General features: G+C 37.9%; 4 protein-coding genes across 4 annotated transcripts; all 4 read right to left on the bottom strand.

Moving 5' to 3' along the window:
• On the bottom strand, positions 1-8,062 carry nudt4b (nudix (nucleoside diphosphate linked moiety X)-type motif 4b). Its single transcript, XM_055189969.2, has 5 exons — positions 7,635-8,062; positions 4,793-4,903; positions 3,202-3,246; positions 2,613-2,700; positions 1-2,007 (listed from the first exon to the last, which is right to left on the bottom strand). Exons 1-5 carry the CDS (start codon positions 7,728-7,730, stop codon positions 1,811-1,813), a joined length of 537 nt encoding a protein of 178 aa, XP_055045944.1. The 5' UTR covers positions 7,731-8,062; the 3' UTR covers positions 1-1,810.
• Positions 8,063-11,674: 3,612 nt separating this feature from the next.
• ube2nb (ubiquitin-conjugating enzyme E2Nb) lies at positions 11,675-13,918 on the bottom strand. Its single transcript, XM_055189970.2, has 4 exons — positions 13,764-13,918; positions 12,739-12,985; positions 12,506-12,646; positions 11,675-12,454 (listed from the first exon to the last, which is right to left on the bottom strand). Exons 1-4 carry the CDS (start codon positions 13,791-13,793, stop codon positions 12,408-12,410), a joined length of 465 nt encoding a protein of 154 aa, XP_055045945.1. The 5' UTR covers positions 13,794-13,918; the 3' UTR covers positions 11,675-12,407.
• Positions 13,919-14,297: 379 nt separating this feature from the next.
• mrpl42 (mitochondrial ribosomal protein L42) lies at positions 14,298-15,521 on the bottom strand. The gene is made up of 5 exons (XM_055189972.2): positions 15,361-15,521; positions 15,149-15,212; positions 14,786-14,870; positions 14,532-14,695; positions 14,298-14,424 (listed from the first exon to the last, which is right to left on the bottom strand). The coding sequence occupies exons 1-5, from the start codon at positions 15,437-15,439 to the stop codon at positions 14,379-14,381; spliced, it is 438 nt and encodes a 145-aa protein (XP_055045947.2). The 5' UTR covers positions 15,440-15,521; the 3' UTR covers positions 14,298-14,378.
• A 991-nt stretch (positions 15,522-16,512) lies between these two features.
• Positions 16,513-19,942, bottom strand: pwp1 (PWP1 homolog, endonuclein). The gene is made up of 15 exons (XM_073863177.1): positions 19,762-19,942; positions 19,626-19,684; positions 19,352-19,524; positions 19,172-19,257; positions 18,792-18,888; positions 18,595-18,703; positions 18,368-18,494; positions 18,224-18,291; positions 18,057-18,153; positions 17,902-17,963; positions 17,698-17,809; positions 17,531-17,621; positions 17,321-17,442; positions 17,089-17,194; positions 16,513-17,001 (listed from the first exon to the last, which is right to left on the bottom strand). Exons 1-15 carry the CDS (start codon positions 19,825-19,827, stop codon positions 16,901-16,903), a joined length of 1,476 nt encoding a protein of 491 aa, XP_073719278.1. The 5' UTR covers positions 19,828-19,942; the 3' UTR covers positions 16,513-16,900.
• Between the last annotated feature and the right edge of the window lie 155 nt (positions 19,943-20,097).

The following is a 20,097-nucleotide window of genomic DNA, read 5'->3' as shown; positions in this document are numbered from 1 at the left end:
TTCTTTTTAATGTGATACAATCTTTATTGACAAATAAAAATATCATTAACATCTGTACAGATTACGGTAAACATGTTGAAACCGTGGACCCGTTGGCAACAAAGCAGGTAAGAGACTTTCTTTTAAATCTACCAAACCCATAAACATCTTGAGACCTTCAGACTTGTATGCATTTCATCAGAAATATCAGACGGTAGTACATACTGTGTGGAGAATAACACTCCCGTTTTTGCTTTTTACTAAAACAGTAACATTTGTTAAGAAATGTCATTGTTAGTTTTTCGTCTTTAAATACTTCACATTAATATTGGGAATTATATATATAAAAAACATTTGTACAATTACAACTCATTCAAACTAAAGATGCTGACCTGTTCTCCTTCACATATCAAAACACAAACACACACACCAAGGTCAGCAAATCCATGAAATGTCAGAATCCATCAATACATTTAACTTGAGGAGTGATTTGTTCAATTTAAATGTGTGTCATTGCAGCAGAGCATGTAACACTGATCTGAGACCAGTACCTTCCCCCAGTGAATAATAACCTGAACATTGAGTAGAGAGATGAATTCAGATCAGCCTCTTTTAAGATCGATTCATCAGTGTTTGAAGACAAAATGACAGTACGTGTTTAGGTTTTGAAGAGGATAAAGGCACCCAAATCTCAGATCTGCCAAAATCTGATTAGGATAAATCTCATGACACCTCAGATCACACTTAACCCCCAAATCAATAGAAACATGAAAGTACATTGTGCATAAATTAAATCTGGCATATTTCTAGAATCATTAAGATTTTGGCATTGTGACATTACTAACTAACACATTTTTAGTACCATAACTTGTAATTATGTGTAAATTTTACTTATACTTACTTTCTACTTATTGTAATTTAGTATTTAAACATATTTTTTTGCTTTACAGTAGTAAGTAGTAGTGTCACAATGCAAAAAAATGACAATGGTCCTAAAATATGTTTTTATATTAAGCAAAATATTTTTGATGTTCTGCGAGTTTTAGCTAATAATATAATATAATTTTCTTTCCTCTGACAAAATTCACAGTTTTGTTCTTTTTAAAATCATCTAAACAATAAGCTCATTCAAAGTGTTAAGAGCTGAAAAGGTTAATACATTTGCATTTCAGTTAAAAACCATGATACATTATTTGACATCTTCTGTCTTTTAATATATTTACAAACCCTTTTCTAAATCAGAGCATGACACAACACATTTGAAAATGATGATGACCCTCCCGTTCTGTACAATCTTTATCTCATCATTCTGAATCTCAGAGAGATTCGGTTCTACCAGCATCAGGAGCAGCAGTTAAGGGAGCATTTAAAGGGCTCGTCTTAAAGGGAGGTTTAGAGTTATTACAGCGCTTACGGCGTGAAATCAATCGGTGAGGTAAAACGCTGAAGTTGAATGAAATGACAATCCCAGAATGCCGAGCTCTGTAGGTGACAGTGGTTAAGGAAGTGCACTTCCAGGTAACTCATTTGTTAAGCTGGTCAAATGTATTACACAGTTAACTGAAACCAAATAGATGTTAGGAACAGTTATCAAAACCAACGTTAAAAAATCGTTAAGGCATCCTTGACCAGAACGTCCACACAGACGCAGAAATGACTTTGGTTTGTCCCTTGAAAGAACGTCCCAAAGGTGTCGAAGCGGTTGGATTCATGAAAACAGTTATGCTCTGGAGTGTGCCGTGTGTGTCAGTGGTTTTTGGGTGACTGTCTATTAGACAGAGGTCCGTTGGGATGTGTGTACAGTATGTCTGTGTGGCGTTAGGTTTGTGTCCTATCTACGGTTAGCTGATGCTGGCATGTTGAAGAGAGGTGTCAGGTTGTTGGCAGATGTTTGGGGTAAAAGCAGGTTGCCGTTGTTGGTGGATGGGCGACTGATACGTAGACGTCTCAGATACTCGGCGTGAACGGGCTTGTGGATCTGAAGAACTTTGATGGCTTCATCAACAGAAAACCACTCTCGCTTACGGCCTACAGAGGAAAAACTGCAGTATCAGTAAAGCATAATAAAAATATGAATTACACATGACAAACATCAATGGAAAAAGAAAGTGGGGTCAGATTTGATTATTTTTATCTAAAAATATCAATAAGTGTTATTAAAACCACCTATCCAACCACCACAGCACTGCCATTTAGTGCAGAGATCAGTTCATTTGCATTTTAAAGGACACCCAAATTTTTGCTCACACCTACAAAGTGGCAATTTAAACATGCTATAATAATTTTCTATATGGTATTTTGAGCTAGAACTTCACATATGTACTCTGGGGACACCAACAATTTATTTGACATCTTAAAAGTCTTCTGAAACGTCCCCTTTAAAATATGGAAATATGACAATGAGTATTAAAACATTATTCTTTTAGTACAGTAATAAAATTAGGAATTTTGGTGTTAATACAAACATTGGCCATGTTAAAAGGTCAGATTTTCCTGCATTTCTGAAACCATTCTGGCATAACATAGATTTTCAGGATTTTTCTGTGCCAGTTAAATAAATGCTGACATTATAAAGTAAAAATGACCCTTAGGGCAGAATCACAAATACAAACCCACAAACTGTGCACACTCACCGATGTTGACTGAGTCCTCCCAGGCATCAAGAGTCTCTGTAACGATCAGCACATACACATACGTCCTGTGTTTGCGATCTTGATTTTGCTGCAGATGAAAAGAAAAACGTTCAGTATGAGGGACTATCATCACGTCCAGTATTGGGGGTAACGCATTACAAGTAACGTGCATTACGAGTAACGTGCATTACAAGTAACGTGCATTACATAATAATATTACTTTTCTAAAGTAAAGTAACGCATTATTTTTTAAATGTACACATTAATATTTGAGTTACTTTTCCAAAAAGTAATGCAAGTTACTTTTTTGTTTAATTAATTAGTATGCAATTTCTGAATGCAGAACTTTTCAGTCATTAAAAACACCTGCAAGGCCTGAAAGAAATCAAGCCTCAGCCAAGAAAAAGTAACGGAGAAGTAACTAAAAAGTAACAATACTTTCCATGAAAAGTAACTAAGTAACAAATAGTTACTTTTTTGGAAGTAACTTAATACTGTAATGCATTACTTTTAAAAGTAACTTTCCCCAACACTGATCACGTCACATTGCAAACTACCACAATAAAAACAAAAAAAATTAGAGCCTTACCTCGAACACACCTAGTAAACGTCCCAGTTTACCCTTTACTCCAGCCTAAGGGAGAGAGATAGAAATCAAATCTAAAGTTTCTTCACCATATTCTTCACTCATATCCATGAGATTCCCTACAGTCGTTTAAAGGAACACATCACCGCTTTCAAAATTTTACTATGTTCTTACCTCAACCCAGACGCACCAATACATACCTATCTTTTTTCAATGTGTGCACTTAATCTTTGTACAGTGCGTTGTGACTATGTTAGCACCCAGCCCAGCCCCATTCATTCCCCAGGATCCAAACAGGGATGAATCCAGAAGCCACCAAACACCTCCATGTTCTCCCCACTTAAACACTGCTACATGAGTAGGTACATGAGTAAGTATGGTGGCACAAAGTAAAATGTGACGATTTAAAAAAAAAAGAGAACTATATTGTGTGGCGGAAGAGCACCCAGCTTGCAGAACTTTGACCTTGGCGTGCAGTAACATCATCATACCTGCTTACTCCCCCTCTCGCTCAAACCTCTGTCAATATTACAAACTAAGTGCAGGGCTCGTTATAGTCGTGCGTAGGTCCTACGGCGTAGCAGCGACGGCGTAAGTTCCGCGTCGGTTTTCATTTATACTTTTGCGTTGTCGTCCGCGTCGACGTGCAAGCACACGCGCGACCGCTGGTAGGCAGTATCCACGCGTGTAACCATAGCAGCACAAACGTGAAAGAAGAAGAAGCCTAGCAAGTTAACCCACAAACGAAGAAGAAACAGCAACTTGTTGTGTATAATTTGAGAAGACCAGCAACGATGGAAGTAAATAAACAGTGACTTTTGATGCAGTTTGAGTTAAATCACTCCTCAACTTGGCTCATCTTTGTTTTCACCGTCACAAACGGAAATACCTATGACGCAGTTTTTTTACCTGACGGGAGGGGTTCTGGTGGACCAATCACAGCGCTTGAGGTCCGCGTAGATCTGACGCGCTGTTAAATTTTTTGTGAGGTGCGCGTCAGGCTACGCAGAGCTACGCACAGGCTACGGATAGCCTACGACGTAGCTACGGCGTAGATCCTATTTTGTGCCACCATACTTACTTGTGTAACTACTCATGTACAGTCTTTAAATAGGGAAAACATGGAAGTGTTTAGTGGCTTCTAAATTCATTCCTGTTTGGATCCTAAGGAATGAATGGGGCTAGGCTAAATGCTAACACATTCACGATACGCTGCACAAAGATGAAGTGCACACACTGAAAAAAGATAGGTCTGCACCAATCCGTCCAAGCCGAGGCAAGAACATAGTAAAACACCGAAAAACAGTGGCGTCCTCCTCCAAAGTAGATTGTTGAATGTTCTGGGCTGGCAAGATAAGACAGTAAAGACTGGGCGGTCTGACCTCACTTGACTCTTTTACATGAGTGGGCTAAATCTATTAAATTAAATGCAACTATGAGAACACACCGGTCCGATGAATAATGTAATACCCACATTGAATGAGCTTTTTAATATGCACTGGAGAAAAAAAAAACAGATTATATAATACCAAAAACTAATATGATGATTCAATTTACATGACGGTTGGTGGTGTTAGCTGTTAGGTTGACCCACCTCTTCAAAAACCTCTCGTACCGCTGCTCCACACGGCTCTTCTTCTGGTTCCATACCTCCACCAGGAACAATCCACTGATCTGGGTTCCTACTGCTGCTGACCAATAGAACCTGCGGAAAACACAATTAATATGCGTCATCTAGATGCATCATTAGATGATTTTACCAACAGCAAATGTTTTACAAATCTATCCAAATGTGACAGATGGGTAGAGCAGATCTGAACTTTTGTCAGCAGTACATCTTGCTCTATGACCTCTGATGGGTTAATCCTCCAGCTGCTGATAGGCCCTCAGGTGTCTCCTGCACTAAGAGGATTGTGGGATTGATAACTGTGACATCATCATCATGATCATGTTGATCTCTCGGGTTCATGTTGTCACTTGTGATGTTCCAGGCCAGACTGAGGTAGCGTGAGGCGATTTTTACAAAATGTGCAACAGAGCTCACAGTGAGCGAATAGATGACCTCCTGAAAGAGAGCCAGCAGACTCAGTGTTTGGGTTTGGAAAATGATTAAGGAAAGCCAGTTTATACACACATCATCTGAAGGTTGTGTGTACAGAACACACTCACACATCTACTATTTACATTCAGCACTTGTTCCAGTTGATCTGAACACAGCTGTATTCTTCAAACATGTTAGCCAAGTATCATAAAAACATTACGAATATCTGTTTCGGAAGATTTATCCTTCATATTGTAATGAAGAGCAATCTATACACCATGGTTTGTTTGACTTTCATAGAAGGTCACCATGAACTTATCACAAGGACATTCAGCCTGAAGCAACCGGACGTTTCAGGAACGCGCAGACCTTTATGCACTGTTTTTAGGAAAAATCTTAGGAAATATCTGTAATGGATTCAAATGTGGTGTTAAGTGGATCAGATAATACCAAAATTTCTTCACAAATGAACCCTGATGCACATAAAAACTCAGTAAACTGGCTTAACAGTCAAATCTGTGTGTATGGATGTGTGGCCTGTTAAAAGATATTCAAATCTATCCATGTGCCGTGTTTGCAATAAAAACAGACGATTAACACCACACGAACCTGAGACAGATTCCAGGAAACCGATACTATATAAAAACCAAACACAAGATGACAGTGATTACTGTAATACATACATTTTCTGAAAACACCTGTAGCATAAGGTGTATGAGACACATTGATGGCATTTTTAATTATGTAACACACTCGCAGACCTTGTTGTTGTTGTTATTGAATCTGAGAGGAACGGGAAGGATTTGGACGGAATTTCGTGTGCTCGCTGATCCTCCTTGGCCCCCTGCTCGCCCTCATTCACTCAGACACAAAGAGCAGCCATTTCAAATCAGCCCAATCAGACATGCACTGACTGCGGATCACTCGAGGTGTTTACGGAGCTGGTCTGGGATCAGTGTGCCGAGGGGGGCGTGAGCTAACGTGCCACTTTTTTTGTGGAAAGCTACAGTGAGAATGTGGGGCACTCATACAAGCCCAGATTTACACTAGCAATACCTCTATCCCACCCGACGGCTCAGGCAACACACGTCTCTCTGTTCGGTTACTCAGATACAAGGAAAGCGTCGGCCACTGACACACTTCATGTATAATATTTTTTTAAAAAAACATACAGACTTAACTTATGTGTATTATCACTCATATTTTAGCAAGTTTAGGTTTATAATGTGGTTAATAAATAACAAAATGTACTAATATGTCCACAAAAACTCCCACACTATAAATATTAATCATGGTATTTAAGCAATGTGATCATTTATAAAGACGTAGTCATGACTACTTCACTTCCCTGTACTGCTGATAAGAGAAAAACAACTTTTAGTACAAGATCTGAAATGACTTGATAAGACAACGATGTGTTTTTGTGTTATGTCATTCTGCACATGGTGTCACAATCTTAAAAATAAAGGTGCTTAAAGGTTCTTCACAGCTTAAAGCTGTTTTGGTTACACAAAGAACCGTTTCTTTTATACATTTTAAACATATTTTCAGATGTTAAAGGTGCACATTTAGACAGAAAAGGTTCTTCTTTGGTATCATGAAGCACCTTTATTTTTAAAAGAGTGGGTGTGATATACGTTGCTAAATAACACACACCTGCATTGAGAGCAAGTCTTTTCAAGACAGTATTTTCTAAGAAATCAACTAACCTGGTACTGATGTGTACATGCAAAAACAAGGTGGGGGATTCATTGAGCTGCAATCTGACGTGCATTTATTGCATAACTGCACTATAGAGGCCTAGTGACTGACAGTCTAAAGTGCCTGCAAGTCACTATAAGTCACAGACAGCATGTGTGCAAGGACATAACACCACTCCAGTGACATGCTTTAGATAGATAGATAGATAGATAGATAGATAGATAGATAGATAGGGTCTGTAATGGGGTTTTATGCAGTTGAAACAAGTTTTCTTGGCTAATTAGGATCAATTGGATTTTGGCCAGTTGGCTGTTGCTTGACAGATTACCTGGATGAGAATGAAATGAAGAGATGTGTTCTAGATTACAACAAAATTTTAAAAAGACCTGCAATATTTAGTTGTTAACATCCTGACAAAACTTTATTTTTAAGAACACACAATGCTTTTGAACAAAAAATTTGAAATCAAAGCATAAACACAAAAATGAATCTGTGTATACGTTGTCTGTTTATACGGCGTGCTGTGTCATTTTTGTTATTGATTAATAAATGACCTATGATGAAATACATCAGTGATGAAGATTATATCACATGATTGCATGTGTACGACAGGCTGATTTCTATCTGTATGTTCTTATGTATCCAGATGGAAGTGTCAGTGCGTGTTATGAATCATTTTCTCCCGGTTCCGTACCTCATCCTCCCGATCGTTTCTGAAGCACAGACACGCCGCGCGCCGCTTGAATCCCTCCCGGTCGTACGTCCGCGTCTGGTTCGGTTTGAACTTCATGCTAAAATAGCCTCGGTCCCTCCGTGGATAAATCCGACCGGTCAGCAATGCTCCGTGAACGGCCCAAGCACCGTGAGTCACCACCGACGGTCAGAGACAGCGCGAGAGGCGGACCAGAACCGAACCTAAGGGGTTGCGTTGATTTTAAATCCTTTTGTAAAGCATTGCTCCCTGTGTTCAATTTCTTGTGCTCCTTATCGACTGACGTTATCCATTTCCACGTTAAAATATCTAATTTTCCCCCGGTATATATACGAGTGTTGTGGGCCGGGTGCGAATTTACAAATATTACTATGTTGACGGATTGGTGCTTAATATTCATAAGCTAAACCGTCGACATTGGACGGTTACCAAGCAACGTCAGTCTAAAGCATTTACTATTCATGAGCTAATACTTGGCTTTTAAAGGGAATCGTGATGTCATCAAAACCCAATTAATATTCATATACTTAACACTTGCCGTAGTAGGATTCGTAATTCCGCCTCCGTCTGGTGACTCCGTGAACTGCGTTACCGCATACTGCGTGATCTCCTGTCACATACCGCAGACAGGACCTAACTGATCTCTTATTCATTTGAGAATATTTTCTAGATTACACACGTTTTTTTGTTGATGTTTTATTATGGCCTTGCGTACAGACTAACAGACACTTCAGTTGCAGTATCCACAAAACAATATTACAGTGATTTTAGTGCGGTCGCCTAATACAATATAAATAATGCACGAATCTTGATAAATAGGCTACAAATACAATAAATTAAATGCTTTGTGCCATTTTATTTAACTTACAATAAAGAAACAGGATACCATTATAATACAATGGTTTTTGGACTTTATTATGGTAAATTTTAATAGTATAGGCTACTGCAAGTCGCCCTTTCTTAAAGCTCATTGAGCACTGGACTTTGGCATTCAATGTTTTTATCTGAGATAGTGATCTGATTCAATTGTGAGGACATTGTTTAACTTTGACGAAAAGAATTTGAGAAGATCTTCTGTTATCTTTACTATGTACACATGATGAAGTAAGAACTTGTTATTATCTACCAGATTCGATAACCTTCATTGATGCCTCAAGACAAGAAACATCCAGATTTTCTCTTTGCTTCTTGTTTGTTTATTTAAAACCAGAATCACAATTGATTTTTGGATATAATATTAACATCAATAAAATCCAAGTGTATTTAGGCTAATGACAGGGAACTAACTTGAGACACAGATTCACACAGATTGTTGAAATCTGCAGTCATCATGACTTTATTTTTATTTTTTACATCTTGTTAGTGATGACTGGATAAACTAACTTCAAATTCAACATCATTAGATTTTTGTAAATCAGACCCCAACATTATAGAAATAAACTTTTGTCATAAGTGTTCAGCTTTACAGATTCCAATACAGCAAACAGGAGGAGGTGAATCTGTCTCTACTGTTCATGGCCTTAACAAGATTACATGAATTTGATCAGAGCAACATCTGCCACTGCCCCCCCACACACACATAAATACAGACACACACATACATACAAACAGACAATTTAACTAAAAAACAGCATTCAGATGCTTTATGATGCTTTATGGGCTGACCCTGCATATAAAAGTGAACAAATCTATTTTACTAAAGTGGCTTTATTTTAAGGTTAAAGTAAAAAAAGAACTCATTGGAATGAATGAGAATATTTACAGACATTCAATTGATCAAAAAAAATCAACACTTAAAGAAAATAAACAGTAATTAGTGTTTTACTACAACATGATTAAATCTGTTATTTTTTAGTTATCTGCCCAATTCAGCTATATGCATTATGTGTACTCTGATGTTTGCTATTTAAAACTATACTGTCTAAAATAAATACCAGTCTCCTCTTGGTCTCGTGACATGCCATAGGCATTCCTATACACATGTGAACTATAAACAATAATATAATATTGACAAATAAATGTTAGCTTTCCAAAAGAAATGGATATATTTCAGGACATTACATAGTCCTGCTCTGATATTATTATAATGCGGTCACCGTCCTATAAATCCTGTAATGGTACCTGTTCAGATGTTACAGACATAACAAATGACTCATTAGATATGACAAAACCGAGCTCAGGGGCAGACTGTTTCCATTATTTCATGCAGGCAAATATAATTACAGAGAATGATGTTTATATTTATATTACACCTTTCAGTGTTTCTTTGTTTAAAAAAAAAAATCTGCTCTCAATATTGCAAAAAATATTAACTGCGACAGCATTCATAGCAGTCTTGCATCTCGTGAGAGTCTAAGGCTCTATTGAGACGAGGCTCAGCTGAAGCCATGACTAGGCCATATTTAAAGTAAGATGTTTAGCAGCTTTTATGAACATGCCTTGGATTACTGGTGTGCATCTTGAGACAAATCAATGGCATTGGCACATTTTAAGATCTATCATTGTAAGTTAAGAGAGCTCAGATATGTGTTTTAGTTTAGGACTAGCCTTAAGCATCGTCTGTGAAACCGGGGGATAGAGATCAAACACTTAAAGATTATACATTTACAAAATGACCTGTTCAGTCCGTCAATTTAACAGTTAAGCATACTGTGATGATACTACCCTGCTGAAAAAAACAAAACCATTACAGAAAATTATATTGGTTTTATTGGGACTTTTATTGGTTCAAATGGAATATGGCCCAAAACACACTACAGTGTAGGGGTTTTAATGGTAAAAGCTAATGGTTCCTATTGGTATTTTAATGGAAACCATTGGAATTTTCTGTAATGGTTTTATTGTTTTTTTCAGCAGGGTATTAATACATTTCAAAATTGAAGATTTTATTGTTTACCCTTTACCGCTTAATGTCTAATGCAAGTCTGTGACCTGAAGCCACACCGTGTTTCTCTGACTGGTACTAATAATAAACATCTGTGTTGTGTTACGTGGATGTTTACATTAAGAAAATGTATGTATGCATGTTTTTATTGTCACACACCCTTTCATGTGAAAAATTCAAAGCTAAACTGGCACACGATTGGAAATGTACCTTTTTTTATTACCAGATGTGTTTTCATAAAACAATGGCTAATAAAATTATTTGCTACTGTTTATAGTCAACATGTAATGGCATTTAGCTTACCTCTGTAATGAGATATATTTCAAAGTAAAACAGAGTATTAAACACAAATATCCAGGGTGGGGTCTAAATTTAATCCAGTGACTCCCCCGACAAACCAACAACACCTGATATCTGAGATAAATGTTATGGAATATATATATACACGACATGTTTCGAGGGCTTCATAACAACTAATCGTTTGCAAAAAATAAAATTGGTTATAGACGGTTTCATCGGACGCGCGTGCGCTGACGCGATACATGTCTGGATCCGAACTTTACTTCCGGTTTCGTATTTTTTAATGATCTGACTTTGCTAAACTGATCTCTTGAACAAATGCCTCGTCGAAAATAACGAATGTATCGGTTTTCTAGGTAATCTGTGTGGGTTTTTTTTGCTTGTTATATATAAAAAAAAACTACGTTTAAAGAACTTTGTTGTTATTTATTCTTAGCGGAGTTTACAGGAAGTTGCGTGCAGACCGCGACAGCCGCTTGTTTATGGTGTTACTGCTGAAACAAATATGTGTTTGTATTTTAATTAATAATTATCTATATAAATAAATACACACACATGCATGTATACATTTAAGAAATATTTACATGTGTAAATACATTTTTATATTTATATTATATATAAATATGAATACTTAATATATACAGTTATTTTTCTTAAAATTATACAAGCACGTGTATTTATTTATACATAATTATTATACAAAATACACACATATATATGATGTAAACCAAAACTTTTATTCTGCAAACGATTAATTGCGATTAGTTGTTATGCAGCCCTATTTTATTTTCACATTTAAACCTAAAAAGCACTCTTGAAATAAAGAGATCGAACCAAATAACATAACAAAAAATATTTTTACTAAAACTGAACATGTACAGATTTAATTTTCCCAGACAAGTCATACAGATTCCACACCAGCCTAATCACAAACCTTTACATACACACACATTCACGCAAGCTTTGTTTGGAGCACAACAACGTCAGAGCAGATTTTGTATGCATGTTGTATGATTTAGACGGATTAACTACATGCTGAAGAGTTTCACAGGAAGAAAAAAAAGTCAAAAATTCACATCATTTTGTCCCTGACCAAGAAGCAGCATAAGCGACCCATGTTAACAGCCCCCCTTGCCCAAATACAGATTAACCATCTACCCCGGTGTCGGGCACAGGACACACAAACCTACAATCCGTTTCCAGTCAAAGCCACTGTGTGAAGGATTGTGATAGACTGAACTACACATTCGGACCGGACACAGTGTAGTGACCATAAAATAGCAGATGGGAAACTTCAATCCCTAAGTTATGAAGCCCCAGGCCGTCACTACACGAAGCCAGAACCAGAGAGAGATCAAATAGTGGAGCGAACATTAGCTCTGAGCTGATCTGAGAACAGCCACTCACTGACACATCATACACTCACCCAATGGGCTGCAGTAGTTGGTTTTAAATCTTATGTTTGTTTTTTTCTGTTTCCATTTTAATTTGTCTGAGAAAGTGTCCTTTAAATGCAATAGAAGACAGGAGGAGATTGTTCCACCCTTGGTTTCCAACATCTTTTCCTTCTTCTAAACCTCAATGTTGTTCCCGGCATACAGCCTGGTCCATGTTCTGGCTGTAGGAGAGAAAGAGTTAGGAACAGTTCCCGAAACTATAAAGAACACACCTGTCTCGATGGCTTGAGCCTCGTTGCTCTTCCACTGTTCGGCTACATCATTGGCCAGCGGATCGTCTGGGTTCGGAGCGCTCAGCAGGGCCTGGATAGACAGCAGCACGGTGCGAATCTGTAGAGCGGGAGACCACTTATCTATATAACAAAACAAAAAAATGAACAGGCATTGAATACGTGTCCTAGTTAACATGTGTAGATTCAAAAAAGGACAAATGATCATGCTGCACCTTTCAGAATGTCCAGACAAATCCTGCCCAGCTTGTCCACGTTGGGGTGGTAGATTTTGGTCATGAAACGGACCTTCGGAGCAGCCATGGGGTATTCCTCTGGGAGGAACAGCTCCAGTTTAAACGTTCCGCCTTCAAATGGAGAATCCTGTGGACCGGCGATGACCACATGGAAATATCGTGCGTTCCCCTCATCCGGCTCCGCTTTGATACCAGGCACAGGCTCGGCCAACAAGCGCTGCGTTTCCTATCGAGACACACCCACATATGAAAAAAGTGAAAGTGTCAGTTCACATCAGTTGCATTTTGGTATTAGTCGTATTTATGAGGTAAGGTGTTGTTAAAATCAGCGCTAACATAGAGTTAATTGAAATGTACAATATTTTCGCATTTGTGAACAGAATTTTTTTCATTTAGATGCTTATTAACAAATAAACCAGATAACAACTTTGTGTTACGAATTTGTTAATAAATAATGAATAGTTTCTATTCAATGAGACGATTATTTCACTTCTTTCTTCCATTTTTTTCCAAATAAACCCAATCTGTGTGGATGAATCTTTGTGATGTGGATCAGGCTACATGCCAAATGTCAAAAGTCTAAGATTTATTTACAAATCCACCCCTTTTGGTCATGAAAACACATGCACACACGTCTAAACAGTTTCCCACTGAAGATGAGACCCATCTGCATCCATATACATCTTCATGTGTCATACAGAGGGCTTTAAACACACCCAGAATCCCCCAGTATGCAGTTACAATACCACTGCTCATATACATCATTGCCCTATACACAAAACACACAGATCCGAGCATAGTGATCCGTGCGCTCGTTTAATAAAGGTTATTTGATCATAATATCTGTAATGTATAAATAGTAAGCGCGCGGGAGCCACCCTGCTGCAGCGCGCAAGCTCGGGCCACCAGCACGTGCCATTTCACACTGCTTTATAACGCATCGCTTTAGCAGTGCGCACAAATAACGGCGCGTTGGACATAAATAATCATTTTACAGATGATACCTTAATGATCCTGCGCGGCAATCCAGCCATCTCGTGTTTTAATGCCGTTTACGCTGTGGCCCGCTGCCTACTCCTTGCGTTTAGTTCGACAGCGCATGCGCGCAAATCTTCCGGCAATAACGTCACCATCAGCCCGATCAGTTTTTTTCTGGGAAATGTAGTTTCGTTTTTTTAATAAATACATTTTACAAACATTTTTCGTTGTGTACTTTTTAGAACTTTTTGTCTTAATTGTATTTAAAGTAATTTAATGTATTAAATTTAAAATAGTTTTTTTTTTTATATTTTAAGCATTGAGGTAAGGTGTAGTCTAGTCTCAGCTACTAAAACTGCTCTTCACAATAATTTTTTTTTAAATTTAGTAAAGAAAAAGTATAACAACATGTAAACAATTCCATGAATAAATACCTTAACCGGGTTAGGAACATATTTAAGTCTGATTTTGAGTTAAAACAGCTTATTAACTGACACTCTTACTAAAAAATACTGCTATAAAAGAACAAATCTTGGAATTACAAACACACCATACCCACAGCTGTTTGGAGAGTTTTATTTAATGTGTTATAATGGAAGTAAAAAAACAGACATCAAAGAAGAATGAAGAACAGTCCAGTATTATCTGTCTTTGGGTGGATTGAGGTTTCTGCGTCTCATGTGATACCTGCCAGGAGAAACACAAATCACAAATCATTACACAATGCCAACAACCCAACTACAATTGAACCATGTGAGAATGCTTGAGGTTTAGATTAAAAAATGACAACGTACTGTCCCACTGGATACCAGCGGTGTTTGGTGGTGTAGAACATCTTGCTGAGTTCCTCTATAGTTGGAGCCTTTTTGTCACGAAGGACTTCTTTGCTCAGTCTGGCTTTAAGCACCTGCTCGTGTGTTTCTGCCTCATTACTGAGGACATGAGGTCTGGTTATCGGCTGTAACGTAGAATAAAAACTTAAAAACATGTTTTTATAGGTGATGCTGGATGATTTACGTGGATTCATTTGTGACATTTTCATCACTACCTGTGTGTGCTCGTAAGGGACATCTACTGAAGGGTGAAAACATACTATTGTTTTGCCATCAGACGTCACTCCGATCTCCACATTACTGAAATAAGACACAATTCACTTGGACATGATTTAATGCAAAGTATTACAGTAATATTGTAATTTTAACGCAGGCAACACAAGATAAACTACAATCAAGCAAATACTTAATATTTTAAATAATATATAAATAATTTTGAGTCATTTTATTGTTAATTTATGGGTCACATCTGCCTTGCTGAATGATGATAAATTGGATGATAAATAACAACAAACGTCCACCAGCTTAAACGCCTTATACAATTGATAACAAAGACACATTTAACATTAAAAAGTCACCTGCTGTTGTCGAATGATGGATCACTAACAGTTGACTTGTTATGAGATGTCAAAACAGGTCCAGCTACAACATTAAAGGGTAGTACAGTAAATCAAGTAAGTACAGTAGAGTATTAAAACCCAATAGCATCCAAAAATAATATATATATATATATATATATATTACAGTGGTTACACACGAATTAATAATTGCTTACTACATCAATGCTCACCTCTAAAATGTCTTACATTTCTGCTAATGCTGATACGTTTAATGAAACAACCCAGTCTGCTAATGTGACCCGACGCCATGCTTTCACACAGGCTCCACTGATCTGCTTAAAAAAGGAGAAAATGTCAAAACCCGATGTAGGCGGGGCGAAGCGCCAAGGACACGCGCAACGAAGGCACGTATTTTTAAACGCATTGATGCATTGAAAAAAATAATAATTGATGCATTGTAAATACTAGTGTTCTGGTTTATAATAGTGGTTGCCATTAGTGCGTTCTTATTTGTGTTTAAAAAATATATTTTCCCCCAGATGGATCTAAGGATTTCATAAAATTAATAGGCGGTTTGAGCCTCAGAGCGCCCTCTATGAAAGTAATACAACAACAACATCTGTATTTGCCCTTTTATTAAATGTATTTCTATGCGCAACTAAAATATTCCTCCGGATAGGAAACAAACGCCGTGACCGCTCTGGCTCCGCTTTTTCAACATATTATATGGAAAACCAATAAAAATAAGCCTAGTCAAAACAATGAGATGTATAATAAAATTTAATACGAAGATTATACCAATTTCTTTTGACTAAAATATTGTAACGATTATATTTCGATTAAAATAACGGCAGCGCCCTGCAATTCCAACTTAGCCCACTGGGGGGGGGGCAGTAAAATTGTATCCTTGCGATAAGCACGTCACGTTTTTAAACACTTAACATGTTTTTTGGCTCACGACTAATTATGAAACTGTGAGAAACAGTTTTTCTTAAGAATAAGAGGCAAAAAATGTCAATGGCAGAAATTTAAAGTCTGTATTAGGAAACATCTGTTGATCTGAACGTTTACATTAATTTTCCAATACTTTACAAAAGTCAATCTATTAGGTGGATAATAAGAGAAAAATACGCCCTGTCAGGTTTAATATAAGCTCTAAACTTGTAATGAAGACAATTTATTTGACATAACGATTTTAAGTGACGTATGTGTGTAGTTCCCATGTAGCCCACTGGGGGGCAGCAAAACAAAAAGATTTTTAGAATATTAGTAAAATGTCACTTAAGTGATTCTGGAAAGGACAATATCTATCCTCACATGAATGTGGGATAGCTGATAATATAATACATTTTATACATACAGATTAAGACAGTTCTTCGTAATTCAAATGTCTTTGATGATTTTATTTACTGTTGTTCCCAAAACAACATCCAGCCATTTCATAACAGATACAGATACCTATTAGAATGTATTGATCACCATTATCATAAACCTCATCAACATAAAGATGGAGTTAAATCTTGTTTTGTAAAGAGGGACATTATCTTTCATGAAGGAAAGAATTCAACATTTATCAGAGACGCAGAAAAGATCTGATGCCTGTATATATATATCACATATATAAACACAGTTAGTATCTTTTCATAACACTTCTTCTGATGGTATAAATATGTTACGGACACAGTCACTGTTCATCTCATTGGTTATAAAACAATCGCCCGTGATTCTCCGCCTCCATTGCCATCTTTCAATCAGACTCAAATTTCCTTGCTAGGAGACCTCCATGTCAGCTGTGCTAGCTGTGCTGCTGGTGGAGGCGCCAGAGACTGTGTTTGCCACCAAACGTTCCCGATTGCCGAAAACCTCCGCCACTAAAAAAAAAAAAAAAAAAAAAGGGTTTTGAGCATCAGTCACACACACACAAAAAAAAACAAACACTTATTTCTCGAGTTTCATACCAGCAGCTACATCACTGATGTCCCACACACGCAGACCGTCCTGCTGTCCTCCAAATGCGTACAAGAACGGAAGATCAGGACAACAAGAGGCGCAGAACATCACACCCTAAAAGACAATACGGCATTAGAACACAATACTACATAATCTTATTATAAACTGCAGTATAACTCAACATACTAATGCTGCTGAACTACACTGAACACTTTTTTATTTATTTTAGAGCTATGGTACCATTTTCATGTCTCTGGAGTGAATGAGGTTGGGTTTGTCTCCTAGAATGTCCCAGATCTTCACATGTTTGTCTGCAGACGACGTGACCAGACATCCACGAATCTGACTGCTCAAATCCATCCCTACCGAGATCAGACAACAATGTATGCGATCAGACATCAGCCCTCCATACCATCCACAGTTTAACATAAACTGAGATCAGCTGTAGACCTGATATCTCTCCATCGTGAGCCCTCAGAGTAAACACAGGTTTATCAGATCGAGCGTCCAGACAGTAGATGAATCCATCTTCTGTGCTCACCTGAAACATGGAGGTTAAACGCTAATAACATAAAAACAAACAAACAGAAGAATCATAACATGACTCTTCCGCTCACCAGAAAGTGACAGGGGGAGAAATGATCCCAAGTCACACGCTCCACCTGCCCGCTGAACTTCCAGATCCGATGGCTGTTGTCTGGACTGCGGCAGTCGTACAGAATCGCAGACCTGAAAGAAAAGAGAGCTCTGATTGGGCACGATCACGGTAACGCTGAGCTCCGATTGGTCGGATATTAAGATCATGAGCAGGATCTGTTTACTTGTCATACGATCCTGAGATGAGAGTTTGAGCCTCAAATGGGTGAAACTTCAAAGTTTGAACCTGCAACAGAAGACAAAATTTCAATTGGCCTGAATTAGTTCTGGGGTCTCACATCAAACACAAAATCATCTGATCCACTGAGTGTAAGTCTACCTTATCTGTGTGTTTTTTGAGAGTCGCTGCTGGTTTTCCCTGCTGTAGATCCCACAGAATCACGGTCTCATCCGCAGAAGCACTCGCTAGAACGTTCCTGCACATGACGGGACGTCCGGTCAAACCTTTTATCTCTTTACTAAAGCATTGTGCTTCAAAAATCTTACCTGACCACTTTATTCCAGGACAAATCCAGCACTGCATCAGTGTGACCGTCGATGGGCTCGGCCGCTTTCTAAAACACAAACACAACATGGAGTTCAAATCTAAAAACATTTTGCGTTCCCATTTTAGTTGCTATGATCAAGCACCTTCTTTGATTTCTTCTTTTTCGTCTTTTTGCTGCCTAACGTGAAGGCCGGTTCCAAACAATCCACAATATCCAGATCCCACACGTCAATCACAGGAGTCATATTCCCCACGGCTGCGTAATTCCCTATGAAAAACACACTTGGTGTGAGTCCATCATGAATTATATATTATATCCAAGTTTCTGGTCATGTGGAGGTCTGATGACGTGCACGTGGAAATATTCCCTTGTGTTTCTTCAGGGTTGGGGTCAAAGTTCAGCCACTCGACACACAGCGGGTAAGCGGGCAGCAGAATGTCATGATGCACATACAGAGAATCTTCCTCTGAATTATACACTGACAAGACAACACAATGCACGAGTGAATGTACAGAAAAGATAAAGTTTTTTTTAAAGCGAGTGAGTAGATGAGAGATGATGGTTACCAAAAATCTCCAGGTTACAGCAGTCTCGCTCAGCCCGACCCGCCAGAATCAGATTATCAGTGGGTTTGATCTGAAAATCATCTCGCTCATATTGATCCTACAAAACACATCACAGATCATAGAGACAAACTGAGTCAAATAGAGACTTGCATACGGCTAAAAACATAAGATATTAAATAAAATTAATTTAGATTTTGGTCATTCATAATAAAACGACAATTTCTTTAGTGCTATTTTATAGTAATGACGTATTCAAACCTTCACTGGGTTGTGTAACTTCTCTGTTATAAAGATAAACTACACTAACTTTTATTCTTTAAAATAATTTAACATTTTCTGAACGCCAAATACAGCAAGTATTGTGTGTGTGTATTTCTCACTGTGTCTTTAATGGTGATGTAAGGATCTTCCTCATTGGTGCCAAACACTGTCAATCCTGCCAGACTGTCTCCAAGATTTGATGTTGCTGCATCAAAAGACAAAAACCATGAAAATCTAAATCAGTTTCCAACATTACTCAAGATGAGCAGGAAATTCAGCGCAGAGAGTTTCAGACACACCAATGTCTTCTTCATCATATTTATCCAGGCCATATTCAGCAAGCTCATCCTCCTCTTCCTCCTCTTTTATGTTTCTTTCCTTCACTTCTTCAACTGCAGATGAAGCTTCGACTGATGTTTCTTCACTGACCACACCTTCATCATCCTCTTCTTCATCATCATCCTCTTGGCCCCTGAAAAAAAGTAAGTTTTTGTTTAAAACTAAGCTGGTCTTGTATTTTAACCAATATCGTGCTTTACTTTCCACTCGAGTTTGTAAAGAGTAAAACCTGACCTGAGTCCATCTCTGGCCTCTGCTATGATGCGCTGCAGCTCTTCTTTACTCAGCTCGACCTGTCATCATGTTTTTATTAAGTTAAGTTAGTTCATGTAGATCACACACTGGTTGAGTTCATAACATTCACACTTACTTTATCCGGAATTTCTTTCGCGACTCCTCGCTTCACCCATCCGACACAAGTGATCTGTGAACTCATAACTTATTTATTTACATTCAAAGACAGGATGAAAATAAAGAATTCACACGAACAACAGCACGAGGATTCCCGATACGGCGCGCGCTGATGACGTCACACGGGGTGTTCCCATTGACTGTGAAATACATTTGATTGAAAGGCATATTGATAAAGGTTATTATTGTAATTTCCAAATTCGATATTCATAAATAATACATAATGTATGTTTTTGTGTTTTTAAAAGATATATGTTGAATTGATCTTGCCATCAAATAATTAATAATAATATCC

Source organism: Misgurnus anguillicaudatus, chromosome 1 (genome assembly GCF_027580225.2).
Source record: "Misgurnus anguillicaudatus chromosome 1, ASM2758022v2, whole genome shotgun sequence".
NCBI lineage: Eukaryota > Metazoa > Chordata > Actinopteri > Cypriniformes > Cobitidae > Misgurnus > Misgurnus anguillicaudatus.
Note: the sequence above shows the minus strand (reverse complement) of the source record. Positions and strands in the feature narration are given on the sequence as shown.

Coding starts and splice junctions, on each gene's coding strand:
- ube2nb (XM_055189970.2), bottom strand. CDS start 13,793: ATGGCTGGATTGCCGCGCAGGATCATTAAG. Junction 12,986..13,763: donor TGCCGCGCAGGATCATTAAG/GTATCATCTGTA, acceptor GTGTCTCGATAG/GAAACGCAGCGCTTGTTGGC. Junction 12,647..12,738: donor TTGTCTGGACATTCTGAAAG/GTGCAGCATGAT, acceptor TTTGTTATATAG/ATAAGTGGTCTCCCGCTCTA.
- nudt4b (XM_055189969.2), bottom strand. CDS start 7,730: ATGAAGTTCAAACCGAACCAGACGCGGACGTACGACCGGGAGGGATTC. Junction 4,904..7,634: donor GAAACGATCGGGAGGATGAG/GTACGGAACCGG, acceptor TGTTTTCCGCAG/GTTCTATTGGTCAGCAGCAG. Junction 3,247..4,792: donor TACGAGAGGTTTTTGAAGAG/GTGGGTCAACCT, acceptor TCTCTCCCTTAG/GCTGGAGTAAAGGGTAAACT.
- mrpl42 (XM_055189972.2), bottom strand. CDS start 15,439: ATGGCGTCGGGTCACATTAGCAGACTGGGTTGTTTCATTAAACGTATC. Junction 15,213..15,360: donor AAATGTAAGACATTTTAGAG/GTGAGCATTGAT, acceptor TTAATGTTGTAG/CTGGACCTGTTTTGACATCT. Junction 14,871..15,148: donor CCATCATTCGACAACAGCAG/GTGACTTTTTAA, acceptor GTCTTATTTCAG/TAATGTGGAGATCGGAGTGA.
- pwp1 (XM_073863177.1), bottom strand. CDS start 19,827: ATGAGTTCACAGATCACTTGTGTCGGATGGGTGAAGCGAGGAGTCGCG. Junction 19,258..19,351: donor ATATGATGAAGAAGACATTG/GTGTGTCTGAAA, acceptor CTTTTGATGCAG/CAACATCAAATCTTGGAGAC. Junction 18,154..18,223: donor TCCTGGAATAAAGTGGTCAG/GTAAGATTTTTG, acceptor CGTCATGTGCAG/GAACGTTCTAGCGAGTGCTT.